This window comes from Balaenoptera ricei, chromosome 2 (genome assembly GCF_028023285.1).
Source record: "Balaenoptera ricei isolate mBalRic1 chromosome 2, mBalRic1.hap2, whole genome shotgun sequence".
NCBI classification, from domain to species: Eukaryota; Metazoa; Chordata; class Mammalia; order Artiodactyla; family Balaenopteridae; genus Balaenoptera; species Balaenoptera ricei.
The window spans coordinates 72,310,784-72,325,599 of record NC_082640.1 but is presented as its reverse complement, the minus strand read 5'-3'; the positions used below and the strand labels follow the sequence as shown (position 1 = coordinate 72,325,599).

Genomic DNA, 14,816 nt, shown 5'->3' with positions numbered 1-14,816 from the left:
CGCTGTGCCCCTTGACCCTGGGAGAAGCATCTCCATCCTGGCTGCTCACTTGCTGTCTTCTCTGCTCAGTCCCTGGGTACCAGGCAGTACACCTCCAGACCCTTTCTCTGAGGTCTCCTTGGCCCTGCTGATGGTTTGTTGAACAATGTCAAATATGACCCCACAGCATGGTCCACGAGAAACATTTGTGCATCCCAGGGCTCTGTCATCAAGGTAGTTAGCCTTGCCTTTCTCTCACCCTCTAGACTTCCTGGACAGGAGTCAGGCCCCAGCCTTCAGCCCACTTCTGCTTGCTTTCTCAGGCCTGAGTCAGGCACCACTTTTCTGGGTCTCCCAACTGCAGAGGACACATTTCCAAACTCTCTGAGTTGTCCCCTTGAAATTCCCCTCAGCAGATAGTGGTAGGAGGTGTCATTTCCTCACCCTTTCACCAAGATGGGGGTTGGAACTCAGCATAGCAACAGTTTTAACCAAAGAAATCTCTTCATCAATCTTCTTACCAAATCCTCTCTGTTCTCTCAAAACTCATATTCTTGAAGTGGATAAAGGGGTTCAAGAGCCATGGAACAAGTTCTCATGTTTTCCCCCTAGAATCCTCAATTAAATTTGAGGCAGAAGAGTGCTATTCTAACAACTTGTGTATTAGTTACTTACTGCTACATGGCAAATTACATCAAAACTTAGTGGTGTAAACAATAAACATTTATTATCACTCACAGCTTCTCTGCATCAGGAATTAGGGAGTGGCTTCTGGCTCAGGGTCTAGTGAGGTTCCAGTCAAGATGTCAGCCTGACTGAGGCTGCAGAATGGCTTCCAACGTGGTTCCCTCACATGGTATGCAAGTTGGTTCTCGTTGTTGGTGGAAGGCCTCAATTCCTCTCCATGTGGAATTGTCCACAGGGCTGTCTGAGTGTTCTTAGGACATGGCAGCTGGATTCCTGCAGAACGAGCAACTCAAGTGATCACAAGGTGAAAGCAGTAACAACTCTTACGATCTAGCCTCAGAAATCACACACTGTCACCTCTGATTCTTTTTTAGTCATGGCAACTAGTTCTGGTTCGATATGGAAGGAAACTACAAGGGCACGAATATCAGGAATCAAGGATCATTGGGGGGGGGGGCACCTCGGAAGCTTCCTAACATACCCTGTTACACTTCAAATGACCACTGTCCCCTAAAACAAACTGAACAAAGTACAAGTAAAGAAGAACCCATTAATTTAGATGGTTTAATCAAAATTTCTTTGGGGACTTCTTGATCTTCAAAACTATATATGTCACCTGGCCCTCTTCACATTTGTTCCTTATCTATAAATGGGTCCAGGACTCTTCTTGAAGGAAGTCGGGGCCCAGGCCTGATATTAAGGGTTCTTTTTGGTTCTCCTATCTCTGATTCTACATGATAATCAGAAAATAAAGCTTTGGACATATCTTTTAGTGTTAACATTTACACTAAAATTTACAATTAAATAAAAACATTCTAAGGTGTGTACAAGAATCACCTCTGTTTTATTTATTTACAGAGTAATGATTTAAACTGAATATATTTGGGCACAGTAAGTATTTGATGTGAAAAGCAGTTGTATCAGAATGGGCATCAGAAAAATAGCAACTCATCTGACACATAATTACTAGAAAATATTTTTCTGTCTGATCATTTAAGTGTTACAAATCCTGAGAATGTTAAACACTGAACAAACTAGGTACTACCTTATAATTAAATCTTGCTTGGAAATCATCCTTTAAAAAAATGCACTGAGGTACAAATCACCTACGTATTAAACATGAGTCTTTTACATTTTACAAAGAGTTTAAACAAATATATCAAATGATTCCAGTTCAGTGGCTCTTAAAACAGCTATTAGTCAGGTTCAAGGACACACTGTTCCACGATTTCCCGTAAGTTGGGGTTCTCCATCGCAGCTGCCACTCGCTCTTTGTCATTTATCTGCTTGTTGACTGCAAGACACACAGGCAAAAGTTAGCAGGACTACGTCAATACACAGCAACAGACAGTATTTTTATTAGCTTGTTAAAATAGAATTTAACTCCTTGAGAACTTAACGCAGGTTTTGGCTAATTATTCATAAGTTTCGAAAGGGAGACTTAAAGAGAAAAAAATCCCCTGTAATCCCACTTTTGCTTTTCCTAAATCCCACCTCCATTATTTTTAAGTGGCTGCCACTTTATTTCTCTCTGTAGGCTAGAGATCCTTTATACAAAAAAGCTTCTCTACTCCCATTTTAATACATTAACCCAGGAAGACAACACCTACCCCAAGATTCCCTAAAGCTTTACTTGCTGGACCTTTGATTTCAATTTCAAGTACACAGCTCTCTATCCTGCCACCAAAGAAAAGAATCAAGCTCTCTTTAGAGCTTATAATTCAAAGTTCCTAGAGCTGGATATTCTTCACAGATGTGTGGCCATTGGCCTAAACCAGTCAATATCCACAGGGCTTAACTCTAGTTCACCCAGAGTCCCACTAAAAAATTATTTTCTTCTCAAGGAAAAGCTAAGAGCTGATTTTGTTCTTTTTTGAAAATGACCCAATAGATACTTGGCTGGCAGAATAACATAATACCCAAGATAAAGTACTACATGAAGCTGTTTTCTAATAATGGTTCAAAATTCACTTACTATCTTCCTCTGTTGAGTGGGTTCCTTCAGAAATGTAGATTTCCAACTAGGAAAAAAATACATTAAAAGCAAAACATTTAGAGCATTCTAAGATAAGTGAGGTGGAATGTACAATGGACTCAAGAGTCTAGGGATGAAAGCCCAAATCCTGTTTCCAACATCAAAGACTTGGGACAAATCTTCACATTCTTCTCTAAAATGAAGGCTGAAGTTAGTAGGATTTTTTATTTTGGTCATATGGGGAAGGCCCGCAGTGGGTATTCCCATTCATTATTTTTTTATGAATACAAACCTACAATTTTATACAAGTGAGATCTCATACATGTTTTACTCAACAATATCTATCCCCTGCACTCTACCTCTTCCTCCCAAATCAGTATCTAAACTTTCTCCCTGCCCCACCCTACAAGAAAGCCACATTAATAATCTAGTGTACTTTCTTCCATATTTTTCTCTATACCCACATAATTTAACCGATTTCACACACACACACACACACACACACACACACACACACACACACACCCCAAGGCTGGAAGTTTCTTTTTATTGTGTACTTTACAAAAATGGGATCACAAAATATAGTTTTCAGTATCCTCCTTTTCTCATCTACTATTATCTTGATAAATTTATTCTCAAGTACAATACTGGTTAAGCTATCTCTCCTGGTCCTGCTGCACTCACTCCCTTAAACTAGCTAACCTCCAAGAACCAGAGCTTTTGAGGCAAACCCACAAAATTATTGCAAATCTTGTGGTAAATAAATCATGCTATATGATAAAGATATGTCTATTTTTCAGGGAACATTGGAGCATGTGATCTAATTCGCATATACTTATTTACTACTGAGATAAATGTTTTCATGAGGGGGAAAAATCATCACCTATTATGGCTATAAGAGACCCTAGAGACCATTTAGTCCAGTCTTCTTTAAAAGACAAAATACCATATACATTCCCCCAGTGGCATAACACTAACTCTTATTCTAAACAACAAAGGAAGTGGTATAAAATCACTCTATACTCATTTACTTTGGCTTAAAATTATGCACGACTCATTATTCTGAAAAATGGTAAATAAAGGGGAAGAGTCAAGCATTTACCCTGCTATTCCTATGCGAACTATACCTCAGGGTAACCAAACAGTTGGTTTGGTCCACAGAAGATTCTAAATTTGAGAGGTTTCTTGTGGCCCTTTTTAAGGGGTTCTTAATTGGTTTTAAATTTTTGGATGAATATTGTCACCCATCAGGGAAATGCAAATCAAAACCACAGTTAGATATCACTTCACACATTCTAGTGATGGCTATAATGAAAACAAGAGATTATCATAATAAGTGTTGGCAAGGATGTGGAGAAATCAGAACCCCCATATGCGCTGGTGGGAATGTAAAAGGGTGAAGTGGCTATGGAAAGCAGTCTGGAAGTTCCTCAAAAGGTTAAACATCGAGTTACCATAGAATCCAGGAAGAAAAGAAATGGAAAACATATGCCCTCGGTGGAAAAGAAATGAAAACACATGCCCACACAAACACTTGCACACAAAGGTTTATAGCAGCATTATTCATCAAAGACAAAAAATGGAAACAACCCAAATGTCTACCAAATTATAAAACAAATAAATACAATGTGATATCTACACAAAAGAACAGTACAAGGCAAGGCAAAGAATGAAATACTGATACATGTTATGATATGAATGAATTCTGAAAATATTATTCTAAGTGAAAGAAGCCAGTCTTAAAAGACCACAAATTATATGATTCCATTTAAATGAAACACCCAGAATAGGCAAATCTATAGAGACAAAAGTACATTAGTGGTTGCCTAGGGATGGGAGAGGGTTTAGGAGAAATGGGGAATGACTGCTAATTGGTATGGGTTTTGTTTTTTTGTTTGTTTGTTTGTTTTGTTTGTTTTGTTTGTTTGTTTGATTTTTTTAAACATGGTATGGGTTTTTTACTGGGATGATGCAAATGTTCCAAAATTGATAGTAGCGATGGCTGCACAATTTTGTGAATATACCAAAAACTATTAAATTCTATACTTTAAATAGGTGGTTGTATGATATGTGAATCAAATCTCAACAAAGCTATTATAAAACAACAACAAAAAACACATTCCTTACCTTATGTTTAAACGGTAAACACCGCTGAAGTTTAACTCTTAAGCACAGCCCTGCGGAGGAAAAACAAAGCCCCAATTATGTCTTCTTATTGGTTCTTGAAAAAGCATACAGCTGTGTCTAGGTGTCTCTATACAAAACAGCAGCTGAAAAGAGCTTAGGCTCAATCCATTGTAGGCCTCCTTTGAGCCTGGCACCTTTAGCTAGCAACTTTAATATTGATACATCTTACGAATTCCTCATGATAATCCAGTGAGCTAGGTATTGTCAATCCCATTCTACAAATTATGAAACCAAGGTCACAATGTAACTTACCCAAGATCAAAGAGCTAGTAAAATGACAGAGTTGGGACTGGAACCCGAAACCACTGCAAAATGCGGGTCCTTTCTGCTGTATCAATTTGCCTTCCATCAAAGGCCAATTCACTCAATAAACTTTATTGAATGCCTGCAACAGGTCAGGCCACACAAAAACTTAAAACCAAGTAAGAGCCACTTAAAAAGGACCACAAGCAATCTCTCAAATTTGGAATCCTCTGTGCCTGTAGGGTACAAATAGAGTCGTTTCCCTAAAACAAGCTCCTCTGAAGTTCAGTTTATCACCCCAATACCAAGTCACAGTTCAATAATTTTTTTTTCCAGTTGAGACTTCCAAGAGAGATTAAAAGTCAGCTTGGAACAGAGCCTCAGTGCCAATGTTTCACTTCTCCCCCACCATAAAATAAGGCATACAATTTTAACTAAGTCTACACCTCTAGACAGAGAAGATAAACCAAACTGCTCTTATTACGAAGAGAAAGTGTTTCAGTAACGAGTTTTTGAAAAATAGGGTCAGAATGAATCTCTAGTTTCCTGGCTTTGCAGGTTTTTATTTAGAGCAATTTATTTCCTCTCCCAACTAATATCAATACATAAGGGCTTGTTATGTTATAAGGAACATCTTCTTAGTATTTTGGTTTGATTAAAAATAAACAACAATAACAAAACCCCAAACATAACACAGCAAAACATAATTGTTAGACTACCTATCTTTCGGGGAGGTATGAAATTAATTTGCTTGTGGTTTTCTAAAGTACCACTAGGTTTTCTAACAGAATCATCTGAAAAATTGCAGAGAAGGAAAAAGAATTAGATGAGCTACAATGAGATTGGGCCTACCTTAGAGTCTACAACACAGTAATTCCATAATAAATATTAGGGAATTCTAAAGAAAATATATAATTTCCTTAAGAAGGGTCTCCCTTAAAAAAAAAAAAAAGAAGAAGAAGGGTCTCCCTTTAGAGTATCTAACTGCCTTAAAGCGTATCTGGAGCGTTGTGCTTCCTCTCCTCCCACATTGTCTCCTTAATTTGTTTCTTGAGCATCCTCATGTGTTCTAGTCACTGTTGGTAGGTATTTTACCCATAAATAAAAACAATAATTGTTTTTATTATTTAAAAAAATAATAATAATTGTTTTACAATTCACAAGCACTTTCTTGAATATCAGTATCCTCAAGATAGGCAGTATAGCATAACTGAGATAGATAATTTGGGTTCAAAAGTGGCTCCACTACACACTAGCTGTGTGACCCCAGGGAAGTAACTTAACCTCTCTGAACTTCAGTTTCCTTATCTGTTATACAAGTATTATAAGAGTACCACTATATATAAGGTTGTTACGCATGAGGAGTAAACATAGTTATGCTTAAAACAGTAGTTGACGCATAATAAGTATCCAGTAAATGTTAGCTATTACTATTTTATCATTTTCAGTTTACAGCCAGGAACCAAGATAAGTGATTTGTTCCACATCACATAGCTAACATGTGGCAGAGCTAGAAGCTAAATCTAGACTCGAAATCCTATGCCCTTCATATCCTGCCTTCAGCCATTCTTGTTTAAGTCAACAGAAAAGATTATCAAGTGGTTTTTCTGCCCTACCCACTCACCTGCTTTGAGTCTTCCTTGTCTTTGGAATTATATACCAGGGTAAGTGAGTAGGTGACAACCTAAGCAGTCAGGGTGGAACTCTGACTCAGGTGCCTTTCTCTGCTTAGTACTACCTGCTCATAGGAAATGCCTCCTAATGCATCAGCCAGAAAGAGGACTCCCTTCATCGAGTTTTCCAGTCATGTTGCTTGAACACGATTACTATGATACACTACCATACAACCTTCTCAAAAGCCAATGGTCTTGGGCTTCCCTGGTGGCGCAGTGGTTAAGAACTCACCTGCCAATGCAGGGGACACGGGTTCGAGCCCTGGTCCGGGAAGATTCCACACGCCACGGAGCAACTAAGCCCGTGCGCCACAACTACTGAGCCTGCGCTCTAGAACCCACAAGCGACAACTACTGATCCCACGTGCCACAACTACTGAAGCCCACGCACCTAGAGCCCGTGCTCCACAACAAGAGAAGCCATCACAATGAGAAGCCCATGCACCGCAACAAAGAGTAGCCCCTGCTCACCACAACTAGAGAAAGCCCGCGCACAGCAACAAAAAGACCCAATGCAACCAAAAATAAGTAATAAATTAATTAATTAATTAAAAAAAAAGCCAATGGTCTTAAATGAAACCCATATCAAAAGGGCCAAAAAAGTGACAAAACCTCTGTCAAGAGGTGTACAGATCTGAAATATCAACCATAATCTAATCTTGACACCTTTACAGTTATTTTTATTTCATGTGCTCTCTCAATCTTTGTCCACGTAAACACAGTTTTTTAAAATAAGTGCAATCATAATGCAAATTCAATTTATCATTCAAGCTTTTTCATCCACTCTCACACAGATACTTTGATTCCTTGATTATATTCATCATTTTCAATAGAAATAAGAAATGCCATTATTTTTATATCATTTCAGTATTAATCGATACTATACTTTCTTCCAGGATTTATTATCATAAATTTACTATATATGTTTTGTACATGCTACTATTTTCTCCTAGGGTATTATTTCCTTAATTCCTGGGTCAAAGAGTATGAACTTTTTTTTTTGGGGGGGGGAGGGCTACTTTTTTTTTTTTTTTTTGGCTATACCACACGGCTTGCGGGATCTTAGTTCCCTGACCAGGGATTGAACCCGTGCCCTTGGCAGTGAAAGTGCAGAGTCCTAATCACTGGACCACCAGGGAATTCCCAGTGACTTGCTAATATTTACCCAGAGACTTAAAAATATTTCTACCATATGACCCAATAATTCCACTTACAGAAATTTATCCTGAAGCAATAACTAGAGATTAATAAAAATATTTATGTATAAAGTTGTTCATCATAGTATTATTTATAATTGTAGGAGGCTAGAAGTAGGCTAAATGGTTACAAAAATGATGACCATATAATTATATGACCATATAATTAAAGAATAATATTTAAGGAGAACTAAAAAACATTTCTCATCTACTTCATGCTTTCTATTACTTAACCCTTACAACTCAGTAGTTACCATTATTATCACTATTTTACAGATAAGGAAATAGGCTCAGAAAGGTTAAGTAACTTGACCAAGACCACAAAGTGACAGAGCTGACAGAGCTGGAATTTTAGCCTAGAGCACATATTCTAATGACAACTTTTTTTTATTTTCTTCTTTATACTTTTGTGGAATTTCAAAATTATTGCGAACAAACATGTTACTTTTATAATTTAAGAAACACAATATAAATATTACTTTTTGAAACCTGTTTTTGATATCTGTTGATTCAGAAACTGTCCAATGATGAAAAATAAATATGCATTCAAGAATGCTTTTTCTAGTATTGGAATTTTATAACCACAATAGTATCTATGGATTCACAGACGGTCTAGTCCCTCAAGATGTGCCCCATATGCTGGAAACCACTACTTGAGGGATCCTAGGTCCAACAAGCGAGAAGAGAAAGACAACTCACAACGATAGTAGAAACAATAATAAAATATTTACCTTTCCAATCCTTTTTATAAATTTGTCTATTTTTAAATAGGCAATATATTCTCAACGTTCAAAAGCTTAAAAATATAAAAAGGTATAAGGTCTCCCTGCCACCCTATCCCCCACCTGACCGGTTCCCACCATCACTAATGCCCACCCCCATCTTAGCTATTCACTTCTTATGTTTTCTTTATAGATATGCAATCAAATATAAATGTATATTTTTGCTTTTCTTTACACAAATGTAGCAATATTATACTTGCTTTTATTTCCTAACAGTATGTCATAGAGATCTTTCCATATTAGTATATGGAGAGCTTCTTCATTCTTTTTTATAGCTGCATAGTATTCCATTGTTAATATACACCATCACTGATTATTTAATTGGTTCCCTACTGATCAAGATTTGGTTTGAAATAAACTTTCTTTGCCTTCTTTTTAACAAAGTATATATTCAAAGATATCTACTGTATATCTCACTGCTAACTAATCTAAAATATTGGGAATGCAACCTCTCAAAAAGAAAACTACCTGAAAAAATACCCTTCCACCAGGACTTCTGCCCATGCTACATAGAAGCCAAGAGAGCAGCTAAAAGGAGAAGATGGTGAGGGCAGCAGTGCTAGTCTGACAACACCCATTCCGATCTCCAGAACTGAGGAGAGGAGCTGGCCCACACGCAGGCTCCATTAATTGTAGAGAAGCAGCATGGTATAGCTAAAGGAAAAACACACTTAAAGTCAGGAGACCTGGAATTGAGCCTCAGCTTCATCATTTCCTGCCTACATGATGCTGAGCAAGTCCCTTATACTCTCTGAGCCTCAGGTTCCTCATCTGTAAAATGAAGATAATATTGACTCTCTCATACGCTAATTGTGAGAACTACAGAAAATATTCTGTAAACCATAAAGTATGATACATGATGCTAATTGTCACTGTGGGTCAGTATCAGCTAGAATAATTCAGAATTAATATATAAATATCTTTATCTAAAACCTTACCAATAAGAGTCGCCAAAGAGCAATGAGGTACTGTTGGCGTGAACCTGATAATAACCAAATAGTCTTCTTCATTTATCTCCTGAACCTCCACACAACTTTCCGTTACCACTTCCAGTTCTTCTAAAGTATTGGGTTTCTCTGGGTCCCGGATAGTTCGAATCAAATCTAAAGAAACATCAGAGAAAAGGTCTTATGTTAAAACATGAATATTCTAAATAGAAACAATTTTGCCAGTCCTAATCCAAACACTGACTTCTTTTTGTTTGAGCAAATACTATAGCCACTCCCCAGGTTTCTGACAGAAATTTCCACTACTAGTGTCCTTTTGAGAAAACCATTTTCTTGGATTATTACTACCTCATGTCCAGTTTCTTGGATCCAACCTTGCAGATAGAATACATGAATGGGGAAAGTGTCATAGAAGTTCAAGGGAAAAAATAACTTAGTTTGGGAGAATGCAGTATCGGGATTTATGGAAATGGAATCTGAATCAAGCCTTTAAAAATAGGTAACATTTTGGGGAATTTCCTGGCGGTCCAGTGGTTAGGACTCCACGCTTCCACTGCAGGGGCCCAGGTTTGATCCTTGATCAGGGAACTAAGATCCAGCAAGCCGTACTGCGCGGCCAAAAAAAACCCACAACAAACAAAAAACAAAAACAAAAAAATGGGTAACATTTCAATATTTGCCATTTAAGGTGAAGGAAAGTAAAGAACAAGTTTAGTTTGCATGGAACTCAGCATAAGGGAAGAAGTTATTAAGAGTTTAGGCCAGCCCATTAAGGGTCTTTTAGAGTCAGCTACAGGCAATAGGACGTCCTCAAGAGGTTCTGAACAAGGGAGTGACATGGACAGCATTACACTGGCAGCTGGTAGACTCAGAACTAAAGAGCAGAGCCAGGGATACCAGCTGAAAAATCTGGGCCTAAAACAGGGACATGACCATAGCAATAGAGAGGAGGGGAAAGACGAAGAAGTAATTTCAGAGGCAGAATCAACAGAATCTGACAACTATTTGGATGTAGAAGACAAGGAAAGGAAGAAAAGGAAGATGACTAAGATTGTAAATCTAAGAGCCTGTGAGAACAAAGATAGAATGGAAAAAAAAAAAGAAGAGAGAACAACGGAAGAAATTTGGGTGGGAGCTGAGATAAACAGGTTAAATCTTATATATAATCATTCTGAGGTGCTTAAGGGGCAAACCAACGGAACATTTCAGCAAACACTGAACTGTGGCATAAGGTTTAAGAGAACCAAGGCTAGAGTGGCTGTTGAACTCATGGGATTCACAAAGAACAATGAGTAGAACCGTAGTTTTCAACCTTGGCTGAACAGTGGAATCACTAGGAATGTTTCAAAACAAAAACAAAAGCTGGTGTCTGAGCCCTACCAGGGATTCTGATTTAATTGATTCACAGTAAGACCTGGGCATTGAGACTTAGAAAAATTCTTCAGGCTATTCTTTTTTTTTTTTTTAACATCTTTATTGGAGTATAATTGCTTTACAATGGTGTGTTAGTTTCTGCTTTATTCTTCAGGCTATTCTTATGTGCAGTCCAGTTGGAGAATCACAAATGTAAAGGGAAAGAGAACCAAGTATAGATCTGTAGGAAGCACCTAATTTGGGGATCAGTAGGAGGAAGAAAAGCAAAACGCAGCATAAAAGGGAAGAGGGGATGGTTAACAAAATCAAATGCTGCAGAAAAGGGCCTTCCCTAGTGGCACAGTGGTTAAGAATCCACCTGCCGATGCAGGGGACACAGGTTCGATCCCTAGTCTGGGAAGATCCCACATGCTGTGGAGCAACTAAGCCCGTGCACCACAACTCCTGAGCCTGCGCTCTAGAGCCCACGAGCCGCAACTACTCAGCCCATGTGCCACAACTACTGAAGCCCGTTCACCTAGAGCCTATGCTCCGCAACAAGAGAAGCCACCGCAATGAGAAGCCCGCGCACCACAACGAAGAGTTGCCCCCACTCGCCACAACTAGAGAATGCCCGCATGCAGCAACGAAGACCCAACACAGCCAAAAATAAACTAAAAAAAAAAAGCTGCAGAAAAATGCAGGTTAACGAAAGCTAAAGCAGGTCTCAGAAGGTCACCTGTAAGAAAGCACTTTCAGCAGAGAGGTAAAGGCAGAGGCCAGCTTGCAAAAGGGGAAGTGAGAAGGAACTGCAAATGTAATCCTAGGGCTTTGACAGGGAAGGAGGGAAGAGCAAAAGGAGGACAGTGCGTTTAGAAAAATCTAGAACAATGCCAAGGATAAGGGAAACTTGAATATGTTTTGTAGCCCAAGGGGAAGGATCAAATAGAGGAAGGAAAAAAAAAATAGAGGAAGAGACACTGAAATTTCAAGGAGGGGAGGGGAGGAGGCTGGTAAAATAAGCAGAAAGGAATAAGACCAAAGATGTGGGAGGCTGGGTTGGCAGTGGAGAGGAAAAGATTTCCTTCTTACCCTGAGGTTGTAGAAAAAGATGGAAAAGGAGAATGATAAGAGAAATAGTGAGGTAGAAAAAAGCAGAGGGAGTTCACATGGGATGGGCTTGATGTTCTCAAGCCTGAGGTTTTGTTCTATTACTCACAGCACCCCTGTAATCAGAAATCCAGCTGGGAAAAACAAATCAATTAAACTCTATCTTCTCCCCAGCAACTCCTGAGCTTATCACTTGATTAGAAAAGGGAGGCAGGAAAAAGAGGCTTCACAAAGCTGTGAAACACGGGGCTCAGGGAAACAGGTTTTTTTGAAAAGGAATTTTTTCCCCTTCATCCTAGGCCTTTTCCCTGTAAGGCTCATATATACAAGCTGCATTATATTGTTTATATGTTAAATAACTCTGAAATTAAATCTCACGCCTTATTCAACTTCTCTACTTTTCTAGTGCTTTGCATTTATTTCTTTAGAAAGAAAGCAATGTTGCTCTCCTCACATTGCTCCCTTGACTAAAATTCTTCTACTGGCTCTGCACTGATATTAAATTCTTCATTTATATTTAAATCTTCAGGATCCAATTCCAACCTGGTATGTAAAACAATTTTTGACCACACCTCCCTCCACCTTTAACCACAAACCCTACCTGTACAATGAAGATGGTTCCAGGGGTTGAATAGAGAATATAAGTGTGTGTGCATATATGTATAATATATATTATACATATATAACTCACTGTGTGTGTATTTTTTTTTGCACTCCAGGCTTGGGTGTGTTAAAGAACTATAAGTTCAAGGCCGGGCTCTTGGGGACCTCTGCCTACTGCTTTGTGGAGATCATTCTACTCACACTTGTCACCTGACTGGGTTTAAGTCCTGCCCCTAGCAAGAGGTAAACCAGATTAACTCTGAAGGTCTTTAACATCCCTGGCTTCTTTCTACGGGTCTATAATCCTTACCTGCATTATCTGTATTCTTGTGGTTATACTTTTACCCTCCGTCAGCAGGAATCTTTGAACGCTCGTTAGATCCAGTCGTTTTAGTTTTCAAAAACAATACTAATAAGTCCAAAAAAGGCAAATCATAAAGCAATTATGAAGTGATGAAAAGCGCACTAAGTTTGGAATCAGAAGACAACAGTTTTGGTTTTTGCTGTTTCTTTACTGGCAGAGTGGCCTCCAGGTAGTTGTTTAACCACTCTAAACCTTCATTTCCTCATCTGTACAATGAAGATGGTTCCAGGGGTTGAAGAGAGAATATGTGTGCGTGTGCATATATATAATATACATTATACATATATATAACTCAATGTGTGTGTATTCTTTTTTGCACTCCAGGCTTTGGGTGTGTTAAAGAACTATAAGTTCAAGGCCGGGCTCTCGGGGACCTCTGCCTATGGCCTCTGCAGCAGAAGAGGGTGGCTGTGACCTTGGGCCAGTCCCCAACTCGGCAGTCACCCAGCAGTACCCTCGGCGGCGGAAGGAGTGTGTGTCCAGGGGCTAGGAAGGAAGGAGGCTCAAGTAGGGCTATCAGGCCAGCTTTGTTTCCTAACCAAGCACCCTAGACGCTTGCTCTGCCCATAAATCTTGAGATGGCCACTAGAACGTGGGGGCAGACAAGGGAAATGAAGCGTTTGAGACCTCCAGGCTCGGCTTGCCCCGGGTTTAGCAAGAGCCTGGGTCCTAGAAAGACCCACAAGCCCGCGTGACTTAGGACTCCGGAGAAAAAGCTTCCTACGCTCCCGGACGAGATCTGGCAAAAACCCGAGTCTCCACTCCTACCCCTCAGGTGAGGCCCTCGTTACCCCCGCCTCCACGTAAATCACCAAATGTTGCCCTGGGTAAAGTTAATTACCATAAACTTCTAGCGCTTTCTCTTCCATGATCCGGGGCTGCCGGGCAGCTCCCCGCTCAAAGAGGCCCGACAGCCACAGGACTCTGCTCAGCGTCCAGGAGAGCAGTCCGGACACCCGCTCCATCCTTACACTCCGCCATCCCTGGCGACTGTCCCACCCGAGCCACCGTCTCTCAGCAGCGAGCCTCGCGACTTATCAACTTCCTGGTCTTCAAACGGGCCAAGACAAGCCTAAAGGTCCAGGGCAGCAGAGAATAGGCGGGACCGGACGGAGTATCGCGAAGGACCTAGCTAAGGGAGCCGCGAGAACTACAAGCCCCAGCATGCTTTGCTCGGTTTCGGCGGAACAAGAGAAAAAAATTCCTAGAGGCCCATGAGGAGCGTTGCGTGCTGGGACGTATGCGCGTTTTCTTTGGAAGACGGCGAGCTGCAATATGGGACATGTAGTCTCCAATGGTGGGCGGGGGCAGGTAACGGTCTGTTAACCGCCGTTAATTGCCTCACTCAGCGTCTGGATAAGCTAAAGATGAAACCCTGAAGAGGTAGGGGAAAGGAGATCTTGATTTCTAGTGCTGGAGGAGCGTCTGCACGGTGACTCCCTACTATTATGTCTCCGAGGGGGCCGCTTCCAGCCAAAGTTTTCTTAGGTCCTAGTCAGGCCGGAAGTGAGTTTCCGTTGCGGTTAAACGGGATGTCTTTGGAGCCTAGTAAGGATGGTTAGGCGTGGCGGGAGGAGGGGTTCCTTTTTGTTTTCTCATCTCATAGAGACTCAGGCTAGCACAGCTCCCCACTACGGGCTGAGTATTTCTGCCAATCGCCTTCAAGATAACTTAGAACGAGAGAGCTTTCCGTATGTCCAGTGTGTCCAATAGTGAC

The 14,816-nt window shown here is 40.1% G+C and overlaps 1 protein-coding gene across 2 annotated transcripts; it reads right to left on the bottom strand.

Moving 5' to 3' along the window:
- Positions 1 to 684: 684 nt before the first annotated feature.
- Positions 685 to 14,214, bottom strand: CIAO2A (cytosolic iron-sulfur assembly component 2A). Of its 2 annotated transcripts, none has more exons than XM_059913057.1 (5): positions 13,941 to 14,214; positions 9,661 to 9,825; positions 4,769 to 4,818; positions 2,642 to 2,687; positions 685 to 939 (listed from the first exon to the last, which is right to left on the bottom strand). In XM_059913057.1, the coding sequence occupies exons 1-5, from the start codon at positions 14,062 to 14,064 to the stop codon at positions 737 to 739; spliced, it is 588 nt and encodes a 195-aa protein (XP_059769040.1). In that variant the 5' UTR covers positions 14,065 to 14,214; the 3' UTR covers positions 685 to 736. The 2 variants fall into 2 exon arrangements, with proteins under 2 accessions (XP_059769040.1, XP_059769039.1); XM_059913056.1 differs by having other exon boundaries at positions 685 to 1,960; positions 13,941 to 14,208.
- Positions 14,215 to 14,816: the final 602 nt, after the last annotated feature.

Coding starts and splice junctions, on each gene's coding strand:
- CIAO2A (XM_059913057.1), bottom strand. CDS start 14,064: ATGGAGCGGGTGTCCGGACTGCTCTCCTGGACGCTGAGCAGAGTCCTG. Junction 4,819..9,660: donor CTCTTTGGCGACTCTTATTG/GTAAGGTTTTAG, acceptor TTTCCTCCGCAG/GGCTGTGCTTAAGAGTTAAA. Junction 2,688..4,768: donor GTTTACCGTTTAAACATAAG/GTAAGGAATGTG, acceptor TTTTTTTCCTAG/TTGGAAATCTACATTTCTGA.